This window comes from Rhincodon typus, chromosome 12, assembly GCF_021869965.1.
Source record: "Rhincodon typus isolate 14 chromosome 12, sRhiTyp1.1, whole genome shotgun sequence".
NCBI classification, from domain to species: Eukaryota; Metazoa; Chordata; class Chondrichthyes; order Orectolobiformes; family Rhincodontidae; genus Rhincodon; species Rhincodon typus.
In genome coordinates, this window is record NC_063343.1 from 64,771,195 (window position 1) to 64,793,466 (window position 22,272).

At 44.0% G+C, this 22,272-nt stretch overlaps 1 protein-coding gene across 1 annotated transcript in view; it reads right to left on the reverse strand.

The window, feature by feature from the left end:
- Nucleotides 1-22,272, reverse strand: part of ndst1b (N-deacetylase/N-sulfotransferase (heparan glucosaminyl) 1b) — a 331,224-nt gene that overhangs the window by 8,681 nt on the left and 300,271 nt on the right. The window contains exons 17-21 of the mRNA XM_048603490.1: nucleotides 22,149-22,272; nucleotides 19,113-19,287; nucleotides 15,397-15,567; nucleotides 5,316-5,425; nucleotides 2,750-2,852 (exon numbers count right to left, since the gene is read on the reverse strand). Coding sequence (XP_048459447.1) covers nucleotides 2,750-2,852; nucleotides 5,316-5,425; nucleotides 15,397-15,567; nucleotides 19,113-19,287; nucleotides 22,149-22,272 — 683 coding nt within the window. The remainder of the gene's footprint in view (nucleotides 1-2,749; nucleotides 2,853-5,315; nucleotides 5,426-15,396; nucleotides 15,568-19,112; nucleotides 19,288-22,148) is intronic.

Genomic DNA, 22,272 nt, shown 5'->3' on the forward strand with positions numbered 1-22,272 from the left:
CTCCGGTTCAAAACAGTAGGTGAACTCTCCCGTTCTTTTAAGATGCAGCCTGGAATCTAGGGATCTGCCCAATTTAGTTTAACCGGATTAGATTAACATCTCCTCCATAAGAAACTGCCTGAAGCAGCCCATCAGCATTCAACTGCGGCTCCAATGTAGATGGCGGGCTGATAGCTCAGAATGGGATTTGAACCCGCAATGTCCAGATTCTGAGACATTGGGCTAATTCTAGTGAAATTCCAAGAGCTGGAGATGAGACAGACAAGGGAAATTTGTTAAGCAGGAGAGGAAATGCCATGTTCTGTTAGCAGGATGCAGGTCAATGGAGGACTGAAACAGGATTCTAAGTATCATAGAATATGGTTCTGAGGAAGGGTCACCGGACCCGAAACGTTAACTCTGTTTTCTCCTCCACAGATGCTGCCAGACCTGCTGAGCTTTTCCAGCAACTTTGTTTTTGTTCCTGATGTACAGCATCCGCAGTTCTTTATCATAGAATCCCTACCGTGTGGAAACAGGCCATTCGGCCCAAGAGGTCCACACCAACTCTCCGAAGAGCTTCCCACCCAGACTTACCCCTGCTACCCTATCCCTGTAATCCCGCATTTCCCATGGCCAATCCACCTAACCTGTACATCCCTGGACACTACAGGGCAATTTAGCACAGCCAATCCACCTAAACTGCACATCTTTGGACTGTGGGAGGAAACCAGAGCACCCAGAAGAAACCCAACCAGACACGGGGAGAACATGCAAACTCCACACAGATGGGCACCCCAGGCTGGAACTGAACCCAGGTCCATGGTGCTGTGAGGCAGCAATGCTAACCACTGAGCCACCGTGCTGACCTATAGCATATCGTGCCTATTAGTTAAAACACACGGTCACCAGATTAAATTGTATCTTTACAATGAAGTCAGCAGTACACGAGAAACAAGTGCCTTCAGATCCCGGACTGGTTAAAAGTGGCATGTTGCAAATACGGTAGTCTTCCTGCTGGATTTGGAGTGAGAAGGAGCTGGCTTTCCCATGATGGGGAACTTTGTTGGATCAGGGGAGAGGGGATGAAGTCATTGCATTGTGCTTGCTCAGCATCTGTACAGGGAGCTTATGACCTACCTGTTCGAGGGAGGGAGGGAGGTCGGGAGGTCAAGTTATGGTGGACAGAGAGAAGGAGCTGGATACCAAAGGGAAGATCAATCTCTGTTGAAGGAGGTGTGAGCTCAATGGACAGACATGGAAGGTGATTGACAGCAGGTCAATGGTGAGACTGGGAGAGTCAACAGTATTTGAGGGTTGGATGAGGGTGATAGAGCAATGGTTGAGGATGACCATTGATGCCTGGGGTGGGGGGGCGATGGCCTAGTGGTATTATCGCTGGACTGTTAACCCAGAGACTCAGATAATGTTCTGGGGACCTGGGTTTGAATCCAACTATGGCAGATGGTGGAATTTGAATTCTATAAAATATCTGGAATTAATGAGTCTAATGATGAACGTAAATCCATTGTTGATTGTCGGAAAAATCCATCTAATTCACTAATGCCCTTCAGGGAAAGAAACTGCCATCCTTACCTGGTGTGGCCTACATGTGACTCCAGACCCATAGCAATGTGGTTAACTCTTAACTGCCCTCTGGGCAATTAGGGATGGGCAATAAATGCTGCCTAGCCAGAGACACCCTCATCACGTGAATAAATAAATAAAAACAAAGGTTAGGATTGACAGAGGGTAGGACAATGGCAGCAGGGTACAATCCAATGGTGATGATGGGGATAACTCTAGATTATCAGACAGTCGAACAAGGGTGATGGTGGCTGGCCTGAGGGTCACAGAAAGTCGAGCGAGGGTTGTACAGGATAGAGGGAAGGTGAAAGGTGATGACCTGCATCTCCAGGGATTCAACAGTGCCAGATAGGGAAAGTTCAACATGCTCCTGTCAAACAGGCAGAATGGCGCTTACATTACGGTTAGGAACAGCTTCCACATTAACGTGCTGGCCATGGGGTAATGGCAACTTTGGCCAGGCTCTTCAACAGTAAGTAATTAAACGTTTGATTGCATGGGGTCAGGTGTCCCAGACCCAGGTGGAAACTCTGGTCATTTCCAGTTCCCCCCATCAGGGAGCGCACATAACTCCAACACACTTCCATCTACAAGTCCTGCCAGGCTAACACCATTGGCTCTGAATCAGCAGGGAAGCCAGGGTTTTTAGTGGTCATCATTTCAAATTTGCACATCGTTTTTCACACTGAACAGAACAGTCGAGTCAAGTCTCAACGTGAAGATTTCTGACTGCATAAAACGGTAAAATAAATGATGCTTCTGACCATCAGAACTCTACTGAAACAATCCTGGTCGAATTCTCAATTCTAAGATTGTTGGAGATTGGCTGCTCCTCATCATAGAATCATAGTCATACAGCACGGAAACAGGCCCTTCGGTCCAACAAGTCCATGCCGAACACAATTCCAAACTAAACTAGTCCCGCTACCTACTCCTGACCCATATCCTTCCAAACCTTTCCTATTCATGTACTTATCCAAATATCTTTTAAATATTATAATTGTACCCACATCCACAACTTCCTCAGGAAACTTTAATATATCTTTATAGCTTTGTCTTTACGCCATATCACTGACACAGATCCAGAAGTAGCCTGCAGATCCCTCCTGTATCCTCCAAGCATGCCATTCAATTTGTGCTTGGATACAGAGCAGTGGATAGATTGGACATGTTGAGTACTTACATCACTGTCCATCTCTGGGTACCTCCGGCCTTTACTTTTCCCCAGGCACTTTGATTTATTGCCATCCAGCAGCTGACACCAGAAGCCTTTCTTCAGATCAAATCTGAAATTCAGAGAAAAATGAGTGTCAAATTATTTATTTTGTTCACTCTCAATGTATGGACATTGCTACCGACTTTTAACGTTTAGTGGCCTTACCCTGTTGCCATGTCAACAGAGAGGCTTATGTTTTTACATTGAACCAGGGCAGTCCTTGGGATGCAGGTAGAGCTGTTAGGTAGACTTCCAGAATTTTGACCCAGCAACAGTTAAAAAAAAAGGCGATACATTTCCAAGTCAGGATGGCGAGTGGCTTGGAGGGGAACTTGTAGGGGTTGGTATTCCCATGTATCTACAGCTCCATGTCCCTCCACATGGTAGCAGTCAAGCGTTTGGAAGATGCTATTGAAGGAATCTTGGTGAATTGTTGGAGCGTCTCTTGAGGCTAGTACACACTGCTTTCACTGTGCATAGGTAATGGAAGGACTGAATGCTGGTGGATCTAATACCAATCAAGTGGGCTGCTTTGTTCCAATCTGACATGTTAGCTAACTGTCACAGATACCACAGCATTAGAATGTTTTCCTTGATTCTTGTTTTGTTGAATTGTACTGTGAAAAAGTGACCTATTTCCTCACAGCTGCTCCTGAAATACACTATTCCCATGATTTAACCTTGGGAACAGTACAATTTTCTAGTTTTATTTCATGTTGGATAATGTTTGCAGATAATATGAAGATTGACCAAAAGGGGGAGGTATTGTTCAGTATATACATGATCATAATGATGTGAGAATCGGTTCATAATCCATCACAGTTTGCACATACAGTGGGCTTCCAACCTGGTAAAATTCCTAAAGGTGTTTCTCAAGGTCAGTGTGAGTAAAGTGTGATTTCTCTCCTTCAAGTCTGGTCTTATGGTCAACACCCCTTCCTCAAAAGCCTTCCTTGACCTGAGGGAGACTCTGCCCCATCTCCCTTTTCTCTGCAAAGGCCTTGAATGTCCTCTGCTGCTATCTAGCTGCGTGAGACTGTTGTCAACTAGAGTCATGGAGTCTTACAGCACAGAGGCAGGCCCTTCGGCCCAAGCTGGCCAAAATGTCCATCCATGCTAACCACATTTCTCTGCACTTGGCTAATATCCTTTCCTATCCATAGGAGCTAGTTCTAGATATTTTTGATTCACCTGTTCAGAGATGCTATGTCACACCCTGGGAGCAGGGGGACTTGAACCTGTGCCTCCTGACTCAGGAGGCAGGGACAGTACCACTGGACCACAAGAGCTCTCATAGTTGACTCCCTTCGCTTTTGTTTGTATAGGCAAAAGTGCTCTTACAACCAACTAAATGTTTAATTTCTCATCATCCTTGATACTTTTTCCTCCTTCTACTAACCCCCACCAGTAAATCACTCATATTTTCCAACAGATTAATCTACATGCAAAGCCCAACCAAACCACCAAAGATTGCAGTTGATTCCAGGATCTTGTTTGAAAGTTGAGTGAATGACTTTTGAAGCACCCCTTCTGAGAGATGATTCTGCTGTGTTTAATTGTTGTTGTAAGTGAATTGAACAAACAGAAGCCAGAACAGCATCCTGACAAGGACTTGAACCCTAGATCCTTGGAATGAAAGCCTGATGTGCTACCAACTGAGCTATCCAGGCTCCCTCTCTGTTGTTTCCATGCTCAGCTATTTAATCCCAGTCAGTTGCACAGTGTAGGCGATGTGTGTACTGCACTCTCCCCAAACCTTTCAACACCTTTAGTTTCTAGAATTTCTTTCTTGGATATATTCAGTGGCCTGGCCTCCACATTCTTTTGTGGTAGAGAATTCCACTGGCTCACTACACTCTGAGTGAAAAAAACATTCTCCTCATCTCAATCCAAAATGGCCTACCATCTACCCTGAGACCATGAGTGCTCTCTTGGACCTCCAACGCTCCCCACCCCAGCTAGGGAAAACGTCTTCCCTGCATCCAAACTGATCACCCTGACAGAATTTTATATGTTTCAGTCACATCCCCTTTCATCATTCTATACTCCAGTGAATACATTGACTTCCCAACTTTCTGTAATCCTTCTGGTAAGATGCCCCCTCACCCCTCTCCAATGCACTGGGGAGTGGGGGGTGAAAGGTGAGGTGAATACTAAGGTCTGAGTGATTACTAAATAAAAACCGCAAGAACTGCGGACGCTGTAAATCAGGAACAAAAACCGAAGTTGCTGGAAAAGCTCAGCAGGTCTGGCAACGTCGTTATCAACTCCTTTGTCTGTCCAACTGCTCTTCTCTCTCTTCGGGCTCTATCCTATCGTTTACTCCCTACCCCACCCTCCCCTCCCTATTTTCTGCATATAAACTGACGTTTTCCCAGCTACCATCAGTTCTGAGGAAGGGTCACCGGACCTGAAACGTTAACTCTGATTTTTTTCTTCACAGATGCTGCCAGACCTGCTGAACTTTTCCAACAACTTCTGTTTTTGTTGAGAGTGGTGACTCTCAGCTGAGAACCGTTCAGACATTACTCACATCAGCAGCTTGTGATAATCAGCAATGTTTCGAAGGCCCAGGAACTTCTGCACCTTTTCCATTGTTGCAGCGGGCTCTGTTCGGAGTAGTTGTCCATCGAGAACGAGAATCTGAAGAGGAAGGGAGAATTGTGTCACTGGAAGGCTCGCCAACAAGCCACAGAGGATGGCACTCCAAGAGACCTTAACGTTTCTTTTTGACAAAAGAAATCGAGAAGTTGTGGGTGGCCAGTGGGGGGGAGTTGTGTGTGGAATGATCTCCCAACCTAGGTGTGTTTTACCCCTTCAGTAACCCAAACATGTCACTAAAGGCACAGACAAGGCTGTTTTAGGTAATTAGCTGCAAAAGAAAGAGTGAATTTATCTCATGCATTTGTCACCCTGAAATGAATTGGAGAAGCTTCTTTTTAAAACAAGGAGCTGTCAAACAGTAGTTTGACACAAAAGAAAGGCAGTTTTCGCAGGGGTCTGTAGTAGTTTGAGAGTAACAATGTTATCTAGTGCACGTCATGAGTCATAATAGTTCAGAGGGAGGCTTTTTCGCTCATTTTGGCTCAAAGTCATTCACAGGACGAGAGCGTCGCTGGCTCAGCAGCATTTGTCACCCGTCCCTAATTGCCCACAGGGCATTTAAGAGTCAACCATATTGCCGTGGATCTGGAGTCACATGTAGACCAGACCAGGTGAGAGTGGCAGCTTCCTTCCCTAAAGGGCATTAGTGAGCCAGATGGGTTTTTTTCCCCAACAGTCATCGTAAGACTCTGAATTCCAGATTTTTATTTTGAATTCAAATTCCACCATCTGCCGTGGCAGGATTCGAACGCAGGTCCCCAGGACATTAGCTGAGTTTCTGGATTAATATTCCAGGGATAATACCACTAGGCCCATTGCCACCTCGAGGTCATACCCATCCTGTCATAACACTGTGTAGAGCCATTCAATTAGTCCCATCCCTTCAGTCCATCCCTGTAACCTTGCAAGTTTATTTCCTCCAAGAGCTCATTCAAGTTGCTTTTGAAATCATTGTCCATCTCTATTTCTTCCACCCTCAAACGCAGTGTGTTCTAGGTGATTGTCACTCACTGCGTAAATAGGTTCTTTCTCTCATTACCCTTGCGTCTTTATCTAAAACTTTAAATCTATCTCCCCTAATTGTTTATTCATTTATTTATTGTCACGTGTATTTTGTTACAAAATACAGTCAAAAAGTATTGAACAGTGTCGCCACTCTCTGGCACCATCTTAAAACACAGAAAAATAAATCAAAACACAGAATATAAAGGCAGAAAATTTAAAAGAAAGTTTTTATAAACTATAAAATAAAATTATAAAATAAAAATTTTTGAACTGTCAGCTAATAGGAAAATGTCTTTCTTTGTCTGCCCTCTCTGAACAGGTCATTATCATGTACACCTCTATCAAAACACCTCAGAAACCTCTTTTGCTCCAAGGAGAACAACCCCAGCTTCTCTGACTTAATGACTCCAAATGAAGAATGAAAGTAACCTCCCTCAGGTTTGGAAATATTTTGATAAATCTCCTTTACGCCATCTAAAAACCCTCACATCCTTCTTAAAGTGCAGTGACCCAAACAGGATGACAGTACTCTAGTTGCAGCTTGACCAGACGTTTACAAAGATTCCTAACAATATTCTAACTTTTGGACTCAAAAATGTATAAATATTATCTCTGTTAACAGTGAAAAATTAGAGGGTACAATCTGCTGAATGTTTACAATTTATTATTATTATTGAGGATCCCAAAAGTAGAAGAAAATGGGTTTTTAGTTCTCTCTCCTCATAAAATCCCTACAGTGCAGAAGCAGGCCATTTGGCCCATACTGACTCTCTGAAGAGTATCCTACCTAGACCCACCCCCTCCCTGTAACCTTGCATTTACTCGGCTAATCCACCGAGCCTGCACATCCCTGGACAAGTTAGCATGGCCAGTCCACCGTAACCTGCACATCTTTGGACTGTGGAGGACACTGGAATGTCCAGAGGGTACCCACGCGGAACTCCACACAGACAGTCACCTGTGGGTGGAATTGAACCTGGGTTCTGGTGCTGTAAGGCAGCACTGCTGACCACTGAGCCACCAGGCTGCCCCAAAATGACCTTTTTTAAAAAGGCCAGAAAGTCATTTCTAATCATCAATGCAAAACAGCATTTCCCATGAAGTATGTAACCTAAGGTAAATGATTAGATAAGCTAGCTGATTAGATAACTTCTGAAGTGTTAATATCTCAATACCTACTGATGGAAACATCAGGAGCCACAAGTAAATTTCAGTCCTGAAGAAGGAAATGATTCACTATCAGCAGAAGGACAGTTTAATTTTGACAATCTCATACATCCAAACAAGGATCTGGAAGAGGCCATTCAGCCCCTCAAGCCTGTTCTGCTATTTATAAGTTTATGGCTGGTCTTATTTGCGATTAGTTCACAAACCCACATTCCTACTTAGCCCCTGATAACCCTTCACTCCCGCGCTCCACAAGAAAATAATCCACCTCAGCCTTAAAAATATTCAAGGATGCTGCTTTCATCACCTTTTTGAGGAAGAGACTTCAAAAGACTCATGACCCTCTATGAGAGAACAAAAGATGCCTCTCTTCTTTTAAATGGGTGAGCCTTTACCTTTAAGCAGTGACCCCTGGTTGTAGATTCTCTCATAAGTGGAAACTTCCTTTTCACAGTTACTCTGTCAAAACCCTTCCACACCTTGTATGCTTCAATCAAGGATAACAAGGTGTAGAGCTGGATGAACACAGCAGGCCAAGCAGCCTCAGAGGAGCAGGAAAGCTAACGTTTTGGGTCTGTACCCTTCTTCAGAAAAACTTCAATCTTGTTTCTTCTTATTCTCCGAGACTCCAATCTTTCCCAGGTCTGGAGAAGGGTCACTGGACCCGAAACATTAATTCTGCTTTCTCTCCACAGATACTGACAGACCTGCTGAGTTTTCCAGCAATTATTGTAGTTGTTTCAGATTTCCTGCAATTCTGTTTTTTCTTGTTCTATCTTTCCTTATAAGACAACTCATCCATTCTGTTATCAGACTGGTAAATCTTCTCTAAACTTATTCTAATGCATTTATATCCTTCCCAAAAAAGTAGACCAATCCTGTACGCAGTACTCCAGATATGGTCTCACCAACATTCTATATATCTGAAGTTTACCCAACCCTACTTCTGTACTCAATTTCTGACACAATAAATTATAATTTAGATCCATTAGCTTTCTTAATGACTCACTGTATCTGTCAACTATTCTTTTGTGATTCATGCACTTATAGTGTTCTGTTTTGAATTTCTTGCCATTTAGATAATATGCTTTTTAAAAAATTCTTCCTACCAGAATGGTCAATTTTACATTATATATACTATACTACACTATACTCCATTATTGCCTACTCACTTAAACTATGAATAATCTTTTTGCAGCCTCCATATGCCCTCTTCACAACTTACGTTCCTGCCTATCAGCGTTTCATCAGCAAATTTTGGCAACCATACCTCCCATTCCTTCATCAGAGCTGGAAAGAAGTTGTAAACTGTTTCAGCAATCAGAGTAAACAGGGCTAGAAAAAGCCCTGAGCTTTTCATAGAATTCAGTGAAGAAAGGTCAGTGACTTAGCCTGTATGTGCATCTCTGCGAGAGGCAGAGAGAATTACATCTGGCAAATGTGCAGAAAATTGCTGAAAGGAATCACTTGCAACTTCAATCGGCCTGTAAGACATTTTCTTGTGAAGGATGGCACTCACATAAAGGATGTTGCTAAGAAAAAAGAGCCTTTTTTTGGTTGGTTGTGGTAAGATCTTTACAAATGATTTTAATATGTACATAGGTTAGCTTTTTGTTTATAAAATAAACTTGTCTTCTTTGTTAAAACTATCTTTGCAATCTTGTGTGAATGTGTTAGTGACTGATTACCACAGTAACCAAACTTTAAAAATAAAACATCTGATCTACCAGGCCAGGTTTCACACTGGGATCTGATTTGTTCAGTATCACCATTAGCTGGGATAGTAATAACAAGAGGATGAAAAACTCTTTGAGATAGCAGGAAGTGAGATTGGAGTCTGGATACTACTAACAGCGTGTCAGAATGAAGAGCCCAAAAGCAGAATAAGGAGATAATCATCTTCATTCAGGGAGATGTAGCAGTAAGTACAATGTGTAGGTCACAATACAGCTCAGAATGATGAGCCTATGTCAGTTCTGGAAACGTTGTTAACTACACCATGTGAGCATTTTTAATTAAACATCCTGTGTAATACAGCTAATATATTAGCTGAAATAAAAACAGAATGTGTTGGGAGAAACCCAGCACTCTAGCAACATCTGTGGAGAGAGAAACAGCATTTAACATTTCAATTCCTGTATGGCTTTTCTTCAGATGCTGTTTCTTTCTCCACAGATGTTGCCAGACAAGTTGAGTTTCCTCAGCACTCTTTTTATTTTACATTTCCAGCATGTGCAGTATGTTGCTTTCACGAACTTGTTAGCTAGCTAGCAAGTCTAATTCTCAAGGCATCTTCTGAATTAATATCGCTCTCAATTGCAATCTGTAAATTTACAATCAGCAGCTTAATGCTGAATTATTGCAACCGTGATCAAATGGCACAGTTATGGGGTTAATAAACAATTGCCAATTCAAAACTTGATTTTCTGCTTTTCAGGCAAGAAAAATTTAATTGATTCCATGATTAGCTTGTGTGTCCCCACATGTAAGGTAAATGAAACGAACACTTAATACAGTGTGAGCTGGTTGATGGAAGAGAGTCCGCAGGCCATATTTATGGCATCATTAACGGAAAGGCAGAGACTTGTTGTTAATCCCAGATGGTCCTTTGACAAAGTGTCGAAATGAGGGGTTAAGGATTTGCTGGTGGTCTTGATAAAGATTCTTTGCCAGCTTTGCTGATTCCAGTGCTCTGGAAGCTGGTCCTTTGAACCTAATCCAATTTTTATGGCTGTACCTTTACTGCATTCTCCCCGGCAGAAGAGGAACAAAAATACGTTTAAATTTTTAACTTTCTAATCAGATCAGTAAGAAATTGGGAAGGTTGTTAAAAATTAATATGGGATCTGTGACTTTAAAGCAAGCGAGCTGTGCTTTATAATCCCACTGGTTGGGCCTCAATCAGAAAATCTTATCCAATTTTGCGCACCACACTTATCGTGGAATGGCAAGGCTTTGGAGAGGAGGTGGAAGAGATTTACTGACAGGGATGATCAAGGCAGGGCAATTACATTGATGACAACAAGGTGCAGGGCTGGTTGAACACAGCAGGCCAAGCAGCATCATCTGATGAAGGGTCTAGGCCTGAAACATCAGCCTCTCTGCTCCTATGATGCTGCTTGGCCTGCTGTGTTCATCCAGCCCTGCACCTTGTTGTCTTGGATTCTCCAGCATCTGCAGTTCCTACTATCTCTGATTCAATTACATTGATGGTCTGGAGAAGCGAAGGTTATTCTCAAAGCATAGAAGGTGAAAGGGGGATTTAATTGAGGTACACAAAATTATGAAGGGTTTTATATGGCACCTAAGGTGAGATTTTCAAGTAGGAAAAGGTTTGGTGGTATGAAGACAGTGTCTGCTTAGATTTTGCATTTTTAAAACTGTGGATTGAAAAGTGAAGGAACTTTGAATCTCGGGGGTTTGCAAGAATAGTTGCATGTTTTGAAAGTTAGAAACTTGATATCTTTTGTGAGCCCTATTTGTGTTCCTGTGACTTCTAGCAACGTGCAGAACGGAGATAAGGAGAAACTTCTTCAGCCAGAGAGAGGTGAATCTATGGAATTCACTGCCACAGAAGGCTGTGGAGGCCGGGTCATTGAGTACATTTAAGACGGAGATAGATGAGTTCTTGATGGTCAAGGGATCAAGGGTTACGGGGAGAAAGTGGGAGAATGGGGTTGAGAAACTAATCAGCCATGATTGAATGGCAGAGTGGACCTGATGGGCTGAATGGCCTAATTTCTGCTCCTATATCTTATGGTCTTATGGCCTTATGACAAGCTGATTGGTTTCAGGACTTAGGGACCAGCTATTAATGATAAAGATCATCTGCCTGCCAACAACTATATGATTGGTTGTCGGGTAGCTGGACAGTTTGGGTTGTGTGCAAGACAAAGAGACACTTGTCGGACCAGTTGAAAAGCCAGCAGGTCTGCAGCAGCCCAAAATAACTCCCTCTCTCTCAGTTCTCTGCAGTAAGCCACTTTAAACATGAAGAAACCAGCCTAGCTTTCCTTCAGCAGATGTTGAAAGTTGAGACTTTGAATTGGATAAGTCAGAGACCTTTCATCAGTGAACTAGCCACCCTGTGCCTCTTGCAAACCAGTGGAATCATTCAAAAGAAGGAAGGTTGAGGAGAAACTGGATTAGCAAGAACCAAGCCAACAGATCCTGTAATCAAAGACTATGGGACTATTTTCCCAGTTTTCCCTCCACTCATGCATTTTTCCCCCTGTTTATGGTTGGCTATGTATAAGGTGAGTTGTTTAAAAAGGGGTTGGTTAGTTCAGTTGGCTGGATGGCTGGTTTGCGATGCAGGGTGATGCCAATAGTATGGGTTCAATTTCTGCACTGGCTGAGATTACCATTGAAGGAATCTCCTTCTCAACCTCTCCCCTTACCTAAGGTGTGGTGACCCTCAGATTAAACCACCAGCAGCTGTCTCTCTCTCTCTAATGAGAGACCAGCCCTATGGATTGCTAGTATATTCATGGCTTTACCTTTAAGGGCAGTTCATTGGGGTTGACAGTCTTAATTTGTAGAGTTTCCTAAATCTAATTTAATTGTTTATCTGCTGTTAGAATATAACTACCTGTGATAAATAGTATTTCTGATTAAGTACAGAATTAAGATGGAAACAAGGAGGGCAGAAAGGAGACGCGAGATAACCTTGGCATATTAGGTGCAGGAGAATCCAAAGAGATTCTACAAGTACATTCAAGGCAAAAGAGCAGCTATGGGGAGAATAGGGCTCCTTAAGGATCAACGAGGTTGGCTATCTGTGGTACCACAGGAGATGGGAGAGATACTAAACGAATATTTCACGTCAGTATTTACTGTAGAGAAAGACACGAAAGTTGGGAATGTGGGGAAATAAATACTGATGTCTTGAAAGCAGTCCACGTTACGCAAGAGGAGGTGCTGGAGGTCTTAAACAGCATAAAGGCAGATTAACCTCTGGGACCTGATCAAGTGTGGAGGTGCTGGAGGTCTTAAACAGCATAAAGGCAGATTAACCTCTGGGACCTGATCAAGTGTATCCCAGGACATTGTGGGAAGCTAAGGAAGAAATTGGGAAGCCGCCAGCAGAGATATTTGTATCGACCACCACCCAGCAGGACTGGAGGGTGGCTCATGTTGTGCCTTTATTTAAGAAAGGCTGTAAGGAGAAGCCTGGGAATTAAAGAGTAAGTTCCTGGTCAGGGATTCAAATTTTTTGAGAGTTACAAGTTAGCCAGGAAGGACCTAAAGAGAGAGCTAAGAAGAGCCAGGAGGGGACATGAGAAGTCTTTAGCAGGTAGGATCAAGGAAAACCCTAAAGCTTTCTATAGGTATGTCAGGAATAAAAGAATGACTAGAGTAAGATTAGGGCCAGTCAAGGACAGTAGTGGGAAGTTGTGCGTGGAGTCCGAAGAGATAGGAGAGGTGCTAAATGAATATTTTTCGTCAGTATTCAGGCAGGAAAAAGACAATGTAGTCGAGGAGAATACTGAGGTACAGGCTATTAGACTAGACGGGATTGAGGTTCATAAGGAGGAGGTGTTAGCAATTCTGAAAGGTGTGAAAATAGATAAGTCCCCTGGGCCGGATGGGATTTATCCTAGGATTCTCTGGGAAGCTAGGGAGGAGATTGCAGAGCCTTTGGCTTTGATCTTTATGTCGTCATTGTCTTCAGGAATAGTGCCAGAAGACTGGAGACTAGCAAATGTTGTCCCCTTGTTCAAGAAGGGGAGTAGAGACAACCCTGGTAATTATAGACCAGTGAGCCTTACTTCGGTTGTGGGTAAAGTGTTGGAAAGGATTATAAGAGATAGGATTTATAATCATCTGGAAAGGAATAATTTGATTAGGGATAGTCAACACGGTTTTGTGAAGGGTAGGTCGTGCCTCACAAACCTTATTGAGTTCTTCGAGAAGGTGACCAAACAGGTGGATGAGGGTAAAGCGGTTGATGTGGTGTATATGGATTTCAGTAAAGTGTTTGATAAGGTTCCCCATGGTAGGCTATTGCAGAAAATACGGAGGCATGGGATTGAGGGTGATTTAGCGGTTTGGATCAGAAATTGGCTAGCTGTAAGAAGACAGAGGGTGGTGGTTGATGGGAAATGTTCATCCTGGAGTTCAGTTACTAGTGGTGTACCTCAAGGATCTGTTTTGGGGCCACTGCTGTTTGTCATTTTTATAAATGACCTGGATGAGGGCGTAGAAGGATGGGTTAGTAAATTTGCGGATGACACCAAAGTTGGTGGAGTTGTGGATAGTGCGGAAGGATGTTGCAGGTTACAGAGGGACATAGATAAGCTGCAGAGCTGGGCTGAGAGGTGGCAAATGGAGTTTAATGCGGAAAAGTGTGAGGTGATTCACTTTGGAAGGAGTAACAGGAATACAGAGTACTGGGCTAATGGTAAGATTCTTGGTAGTGTGGATGAGCAGAAAGATCTCGGTGTCCATGTGCATAGATCACTGAAAGTTGCCACCCAGGTTGATAGCGTTGTTAAGAAGGTGTACAGTATGTTAGGTTTTATTGGTAGAGGGACTGAGTTTCGGAGCCATGAGGTCATGTTGCAGCTGTACAAAACTCTGGTGAGGCCGCACTTGGAGTATTGCGTACAGTTCTGGTCACCGCATTATAGGAAGGATGTGGAAGCATTGGAAAGGGTGCAGAGGAGATTTACCACGATGTTGCCTGGTATGGAGGGAAGGTCTTATGAGGAAAGGCTGAGGGTCTTGGGGCTGGTTTCGTTAGAGAGAAGAAGGTTAAGAGGTGACTTGATAGAGACATACAAGATGATCAGAGGATTAGATAGGGTGGACAGTGGGAGCCTTTTTCCTCAGATGGTGATGGCTAGCACAAGGGGACATAGCTTTAAATTGAGGGGTGATAGATATAGGACAGATGTCAGAGGTAGGTTCTTTACTCAGAGAGTAGTAAGGGCGTGGAATGCCCTGCCTGCAAAAATAGTAGACTCGCCTACTTTAAGGGCATTTAAATGGTCATTGGATAAACATATGGATGATAATGGAATAGTTTAGGTTAGATGGGCTTCAGATTGGTTTCACAGGTCGGCGCAACATCGAGGGCCGAAGGGCCTGTACTGCGCTGTAATGTTCTATGTTCTATGTTCTATGTTCTATGTTCTATGAGTCTGATATCAGTGGCGGTTAAGTGGTTGGAGGGGATGCTGAGAGATAGGATCCACATGCATTTGAAGAGGCAAGGACTGATTAGGGATAGTCGACATGGCTTTGTGCGTAGGAAATCGTGTCTCGCCAACTTGATTGAGTTTTTTTTGAGAATGCGACCAAGAAGATAGATGAGGGCAGAGCAGTAGGCATTGTCCATATGGACTTTAGCAAGGTTCCACCTAGTAGGCTGGTTAGTAAAGTTTGATCATATGGGATTCAGGGAGAGCTTGCCAATTGGATACAAAATTGGTTTGACAGTAGGAGGGTGGTTTTTCAGATTGGATGTCTGTGACCAGCAGTGTTTCACAGGAATTGGTGCTGGGTCCATTTACATAAATGACCTGGATGAGAATGTAGGAGGCATGGTTAGAGAGGGATGATAACCTGAGGGACACCACACTTTAAGCTAGGGGCAAAGTTGAGAAGGCAGGACCTGAGTGGTTACCTCAGCTGGTCCAGGAATCGAACTTGCGCTGTTGGTATCACACTGCACTACAAGCCAGCCTGCCAACCAACTGAGCTAACCAACACCCAGTATTGCACTGGCCACAAACTCTCTGATCTCGCCCAGCGGTACAGCCATTCATCTCTGGGAAGGGCACCACCTCATATTCTCTTCTCACTGCCCCGAGCTCACAATGGAGAGAACTTGCCTGGTTGGCATGGTAGTAGTTAAACCAGCGCTCGATGTGTGTCGCATACCAGCCTGGAAAGAGACAGCGATTCCGGAGAGCTCTGAGCTTTGGCATTGTGTCCGACCTAGCAGTAATAACCTCGTAGAAACTGTACTTCAAGGCTACAGGATCATCGTGAGCTCGCTGATGCTGTGTGAAAAGCAGAAAAACAAATCCTTATTTTCAAATGAGACACAGATCAAAACTCTACTCTGCCCATGTTTAGGTTGTCTACAAAACTGTGCAAAAATATAGTAAGAAGACTGTTTTTAAATTCATTTGTGGAATGTGAGCACTGCTTGCTGGCCAACATTTATTGCCCGTCCGAAGTTTAAATACTAATAAAATGTATTTTCCCCAAGCCTTCGATTTCCTGAAGATTTGTGATTCACACCCAGTGGAGAAACATAGAAACTAGGAGCTGCAGAAGGCCATTCAGCCCTTCGAGCCTGCTCTGCCATGCATTATGATCACGGCTGATTGTTCTAGCCAATAGCCTGTGTCTGCTTTTCCCCCATATCCTTTGATCCCCCCACCATATCCAACTCCTTCTTAAGATCCTATAGTGTTTTGGACAGCTTTCTGCGTCAGTGAATTCCCCCAGGCTCACCATAGTCTTACAGCACAGAAACTGACCCTTCGGTCCAACCAGTCCATGCCAACTATGTTCCCAAACTAAACCAGTCCCACCTGCCTGCACCTGGCCCATATCCCTCCAAACCTTTCCCTTTCATGAACTTATCCAAATGACTTTTAAATGTTGTAACTGTACCTGTGTCCACCACTTCCTCTGGCAGTTCATTTCACACACGAACCACTCTCTGTGTAAAAATGTTACCCTCGTGTCATTTTTAAATCTTTCCCCTCTCACCTTATAAATATGTCCCTAGTCTTGAAATCCCCCACCCTAGGGAAAAGGCACCTGCCATTCACCTTATCTACACCCCTCATGATTTTATAAACCTCTATAAGGTCACCTCTCAATGTCCTACGGTCCAGTGAAATAAGTCCCAGCCTATCTAGCCTCTCGTTCGAAATCACCACTCTCCAAGTGAAGAAATTTCTCCTCATCTCAGTCCTAAATGCTTAGCCTGTTTTCTCACAAGAGTGGTGTCTCTCCCATAGTAAAAGGATTAGGCAGGATCAGTGGACCATTCATTACAGACAGCGTCAGTGATAATTCTGAGTAGGCCATTACCCATCATTGCACTCCAAGTTCATACATTTCACTCCATTCAGAACCTCTACAAGTGTTTCCAATTCCTTCCTTGTCCAGGCAAGCAACATCGATCTTTCTTTCAAGTACAGGAGCAGGGATGTACACTGGTTGCTGAAAGTGAGCATTGCAGGTGTAGAAGACAAATGGTCTTTATAGTGACAGGATTCAAGTCCAGGAGGAGGGATGTCTTGCTGCAAATTGTACAGGGCCTTGGTGAGACCACACCTGGAGTACTGTGTGCAGTTTTGTTCTCCTTATCTCAGGAGTGATGTTCTGGTGATGGAGGCCGTGCAACAAGGGCTCATCAGGCTAATTCCTGGGCTAGCAGGACCAACGTATGAAGAGACTCTGGACTGGATTCAGTGGAGTGAGGGGGGATCTCATGGAAACCTATAACATTCTAAAAGGACTAGACAGGGGTAAACGCAAGAAAGACATTCCTGATGACCAAGGAGTCCAGAATTAGCAGTTACATTCCAGGGACACAGGGTGGACTGTTTAAGTCTGAGATGAGGAGAAATGTCTTCACCCAGAGTGTGGTGAGCTTGTGGAATTCTCTGTCACAAGAAGCGGCTGAGGCCAATACACTGAGTATTTAAAGAAGGGGAGTGAGATATAGTTCTTAGAGCTAAAGGGATCAAAGGGTATGGGGAGGAATTGGGATCAGGGGACTGAGACGGATGATCAGGGCAGACTCGAAGGGCCAAATGACCTGTTCCTGCTCCCATTTTCTATGAATTGCAGCCTGTGTTTTGCGGTGAGCTCGCACTCGCTTTAAATCAGGAAAAATGCAAACTGGCAATCAGCACATCAAAGCAGATTAGAAACCGGGTGAGAAAAACACCTACATGTAAGCTATGCCCCAGGGGACCAGGCAATTGGACCACACTGTTGATCCATGTCAACATCTTACCTGCACACAGTCCAATCTTCTCGGTCTCACTTACTGACCCAGGCCCAATTTCATTTCCACCAATTTCACCTGCCCAACCAAGCAAATCTTGAACATTGGCAGGACTTCACTTTTCGAGTCAGGGCACCAATGCCAAGTTGGGATTGGGGGTGTGGGGGGTGGTGGCGTCACGGCCCTGTATTACTGACGGCCGGAGGAAAACAGTCACTTGGTCAACGGAATGTCCTCCAGCATGAAAGGAGATGGAACCTGCAGTTCAGGTCAGTTCTTTCTGAAGTGCCCTCGCTGCACATTTTGAAACTGTTAAATCAGCAAAATAGACTCAGCAACGGGTGACCATTGTGGGGGACACATGCCATCATAGAGTAGGCAGTGGAAACAGCCTGGCTGAACTGCTGCCCTGTCCACACTCATCACTGCCCTCCCAATCTACTAACATCCAGGCCTTTGGCCTACCCTCCAAGCCTCAGATGTCCTGGAGGACATTTGAAAAATTCTAGTCTGCCTTTGCCTTAATAAGTCATTGATTATCTGTAATTAGCTCCTCGATGTGGCTGGGCAGGTGATCCTTCAATCTCCATGGTTACAATATTATGGCTTTAAGAGGTCTGTTTTGTCCTGCTTTTTTTTTGTGAAGAAAGGTCATGACAGAGGTGATGAGCAGTCTGCTCTAAAGCCAATAAAGTGAACAGGTTGTGCGGTCTTGGGCTTTTCTTTTAAGTTCGAACAACAGAATGGGTGAGGTCAAACCCCCACAGAACTGGGAATTTTAGCTTTAGTTTTTCAGTTGTATTTGCTGGGGTCTTGAAGTTGGGTTTGGAAGCTGAAGTACTTGTCTCTCATGCTACTGTCTCTCTCTCAGAGTTTTCTCTTGATGTTTTTCCTCTTGGATGGGGGAACTGCATGTGAGACAATCTACTTTATTGAATTTGCCTTTGTGTTTATGGGATGTCACTATATCGGAACAGTTACTGTTTAGTGGTTAAATAATCTATTATCCTGTTTAGTATCCCAATAAAGTTAAGTTATTCCAATTCCTTCTTTCTTTACAGATGCTGCCGGACCTGCTGAGTTTTTCCAGCAACTTCTGTTTTTGTTCCTGATCTACAGCATTACTGTCTTTCTTTCTTTTGTTGTATTTTGTCTATAGTGCACGAATAAAGTGTGTTTTACTTCAAGTTTGGTAGTTTAACCAATCAAATTGCATCCAGGATGTAATACCCAGCTCTTGCCTTTAAAATAAGAAAAAGTTAGGGTCTAGGCTACCTTTTTAATATATTTTGAGGGGGTTTTGGACAGGTCCATAACACCAATCACACCCTGGGGGTAGCAAGCTGGCAATATAGAATTCCACTCCCACTTGATTCCGTACTTGCCCATACAGGACCCACAATCCTGCCCGATGTTCCTGCCAAAGTGTGATTTTTCAACCTTCCCCCTCCCACGTGTATCAAATATAAACACAGCCCACTCTCCCTCCACTCCCGCTGTTCTGGACAATTGATTTTCCAGATGAACTCGCCAGCCTAGTCCCAGCTGGAAGAGGTGCCAGCCAGTAGGTACCTGGTACCAGGAGTAAGCCCGGTCGGCGGGATTGATCAGAATGGTGATGATTTTCGCTTTTGGCAACAGGGCCATTGCCCGTTTTGGGGCCACCTCAGAATCGAAGTAATTTGCACTCTTCTCGAAGAAGAAATCCGAGCTTGTGTTGGATGGAACGGGGAAAAAGTCCATGTACCTGCAGGTAGAGGGGAAGAAAGTAGGAACTAATTACAAGATGCAGTGCAACATCTCACTCAGACTCCTTAGACAGCACATTCCAAACTCACAACCAATACCATTCAGATAAGTTTAATCAGGCTATTCACCTCTGGAGGAGATGGGGTTTGAATCTGGGTCTTCTGAGCTTCTCCAATCACTACAATTGTTTCACAAGAACCCCACCATTATCATCTAGAAAGACAATAGATACATAGGAACGCCACTAGTTGCAGGCTTGCCTCCGAGCCACACACCATCCTGATCGTGCGCTCTCTGATCCTCTGTTGTCATGGGTTCGAATCCCACCACAGCAGATGGTGAAATTTGAATTCAATAAAACTCTGCAACTAAAAGCTAGTCTAACAATGACCATGTAAAGACTTTAGTTTAAAAACATATGTGTTTCAATCATGTCCATTAGGGAAGGAACTCTGCTGCCCTTACATGGTCTGGTCTACACTTGACTCTTGGAAGCTCCTGGATGGCGCTGCTGCTTTATGATGCCAGGGTCCTGGCTTTGAGTCCATCCTCGAGCGACTGTGTGGAGTTTGCACATTTTCTCCCTGTGGGTTTCCTCCGGGTACTCCGGTTTCCTCCCACAGCCCAAAAATGTGCAGGTTAGGTGGATTGTCCATGCTAAATTGCCCATAGTGTCCAGGGATGTGCAGGATAGGTGGATTGGCTGTGGGAGGTGTGGGGTAGGGTCGTGGGTCTGGGTGCGATGCTTTTCGGAGGGTCAGTGTGGATTCAATGGGCCAAATGGCCTGGTTCCACACTGTAGGGATTCTATGACTCTAGGCCCACAGCAATGTGGTTGACTCTTAAATGGTTAGGCAAGGCATTCAGCTCAAGAGCAACTAATGCCTCCTTTCTAGTAACACCCACATCCCATACAAGAATAAAATTGAAAGAACATATCTTGACAGTTCTTAGTCAAAAGCAGTTGGATATAAAGCCCAGAAACCACTGCAAAGGCAAAGGAAGGAATTGACCATTTGGTCAACCTTGCTCTGCCATTGATGGCCATTGATTTATGTTTGTGTCCCTTTCAAACTTTTGTGAATCCATGAGTCTTTCTTTTAAACGGTTCTGTAAGAGTAACCTTCTCGATCTGCATTTCCGGCAGGATGACACTCATTGCCATGAAGAAAGGTTTATGGTATTTTCTTTCCCTGTCTGGGCTTTAATTCAAAGGAAACATTCCAAAACATCCACCTAGTTCCTTCCAACTGTTTCAGTTGAAGGTTATTGGCAAGAACCAAGCTCCATGTGCTGTGTCAATGTAACTGATACTGTTAATGATGGGGTAAGGTACGTTCTTGTACTGGGTGTCCATGAGTGTGCAGTGTAGGTTGTCCTGTTCAATGCAAGCTTGTATGATCTTGTCGAGATTCAAACCAAACAGCTCCATGACGTGAAAGTCTATGCTCTGCAGTCTGTTCCCAGGGATACAGATTGAGACAAACATCTACTGCACCTGGAGGACCATCAACTCGGTGAAAGACACTCTTTGGTCTGCCCGGACCTTGTTGGTCTTCCGGAACAATGAGTTGACCCCGACCGAGGGTTGCAGACTGGCACATTCCAAGGTCCAGGACTACGTGCTGTGGGACATGCTAAAGCTCAGTGCAGCTACTGCCAAGGTGCAGTGGGGAAAGACCCCTGTCTGAGGTCCCCCTGCTGAAGGTAAATGGGGGTCCGTTCAGTTATCAGACTCTCCCAGTGCCTCAAATATATGTGAATATTAGTATTGTACGTGTAAGAGAAGTCATTTGTGTTTTGGATAAAGTCAAAGCCCAATATTTTATTGATTTACTTGATATGTAACTGTACAATGTGATAATGTACATACACAAAGATTTTTTTTATGAATAAAGTACATTTTTAAAATAAAAACAAGCGTGAATGAAAAAATGCCTTTGTTTTTTAACTGCATGGAAGTTCTGAGGAATTTCAAATTCTGTTGTGTTGTGTTGTTTTGTTTTCTCTGCAAAGTCTGTACAAAACTGTTTTTGGACTTTTGTAAGGGCTTACAGATAGGTTATGAATAAAGAATGAATAAATAATGTATGGATGAAAAATAACCAAAAAATATCCCATTTCCTGTTAAGGCATCTTACGGCTTCTCATAGAATCCCTACGGTGTAGAAGCAGGCCATTTGGCCCATTGAGTCCATACCAACCCAATGTAGAGCATCCCAACATATCCCTGTAACCCTGCATTTTCCTCAGGGCCAATCAACCTGGACCATGAGAGGAAACCGGAGCACCCAAAGGAAACCCACGCAGACATGAGGAGAATGTGGAAACTCCACATAGTCAGTCATCTGCAGCTGGAATCAAACCCAGGTCCCTAGTGCTGTGAGAGAAGCAGTGCTAACCACTGAGCCACCAGGCCACCCCAGGACTGCTAGACCTCAACATTCTGAGCCTGACTGAATGCGATTTCATTCCCCTTCTCCCTTCCCTCGCACCAGCCTTGTCTTGCTTGTGCCCAAGTAGTTTTTCTCTCAACACAGTGGGCTGATTTTCTCCTTATCACACCTAACACTTGCACCTATTTTACATCTCCCAGACCACCATCAGCACTCCTTTTGTCTTTTGATCTGGGTACCACCTGCTCCACACACTCCTCCTCCCCCGCAGGCAGCAGCATAAAAACCATCATTCCACAACTTCATCCTGAAGAAGAGATCAGATTCAAAACATTAACCCTATTTCTCTCTCTTTACAGAGGCCATCAGATCTGCATTTTCTCTTCTTATTTCAGATTTCCAACATCCACAGTATTGGGGTTTTATTAGGCTGTGTACCCAGTTGTTTTGATCGCTCCCTTACCAGTCAATGCCCTTATGATAGTTCGGTCCATTAAAGAACTGCAACTCCTCAAAGCTGTCAGGGTTTGGAGAATTGCTGGTGACATCCGGGTGCATAGTGAGGAATAGATAGAGAGCTGTGGTAC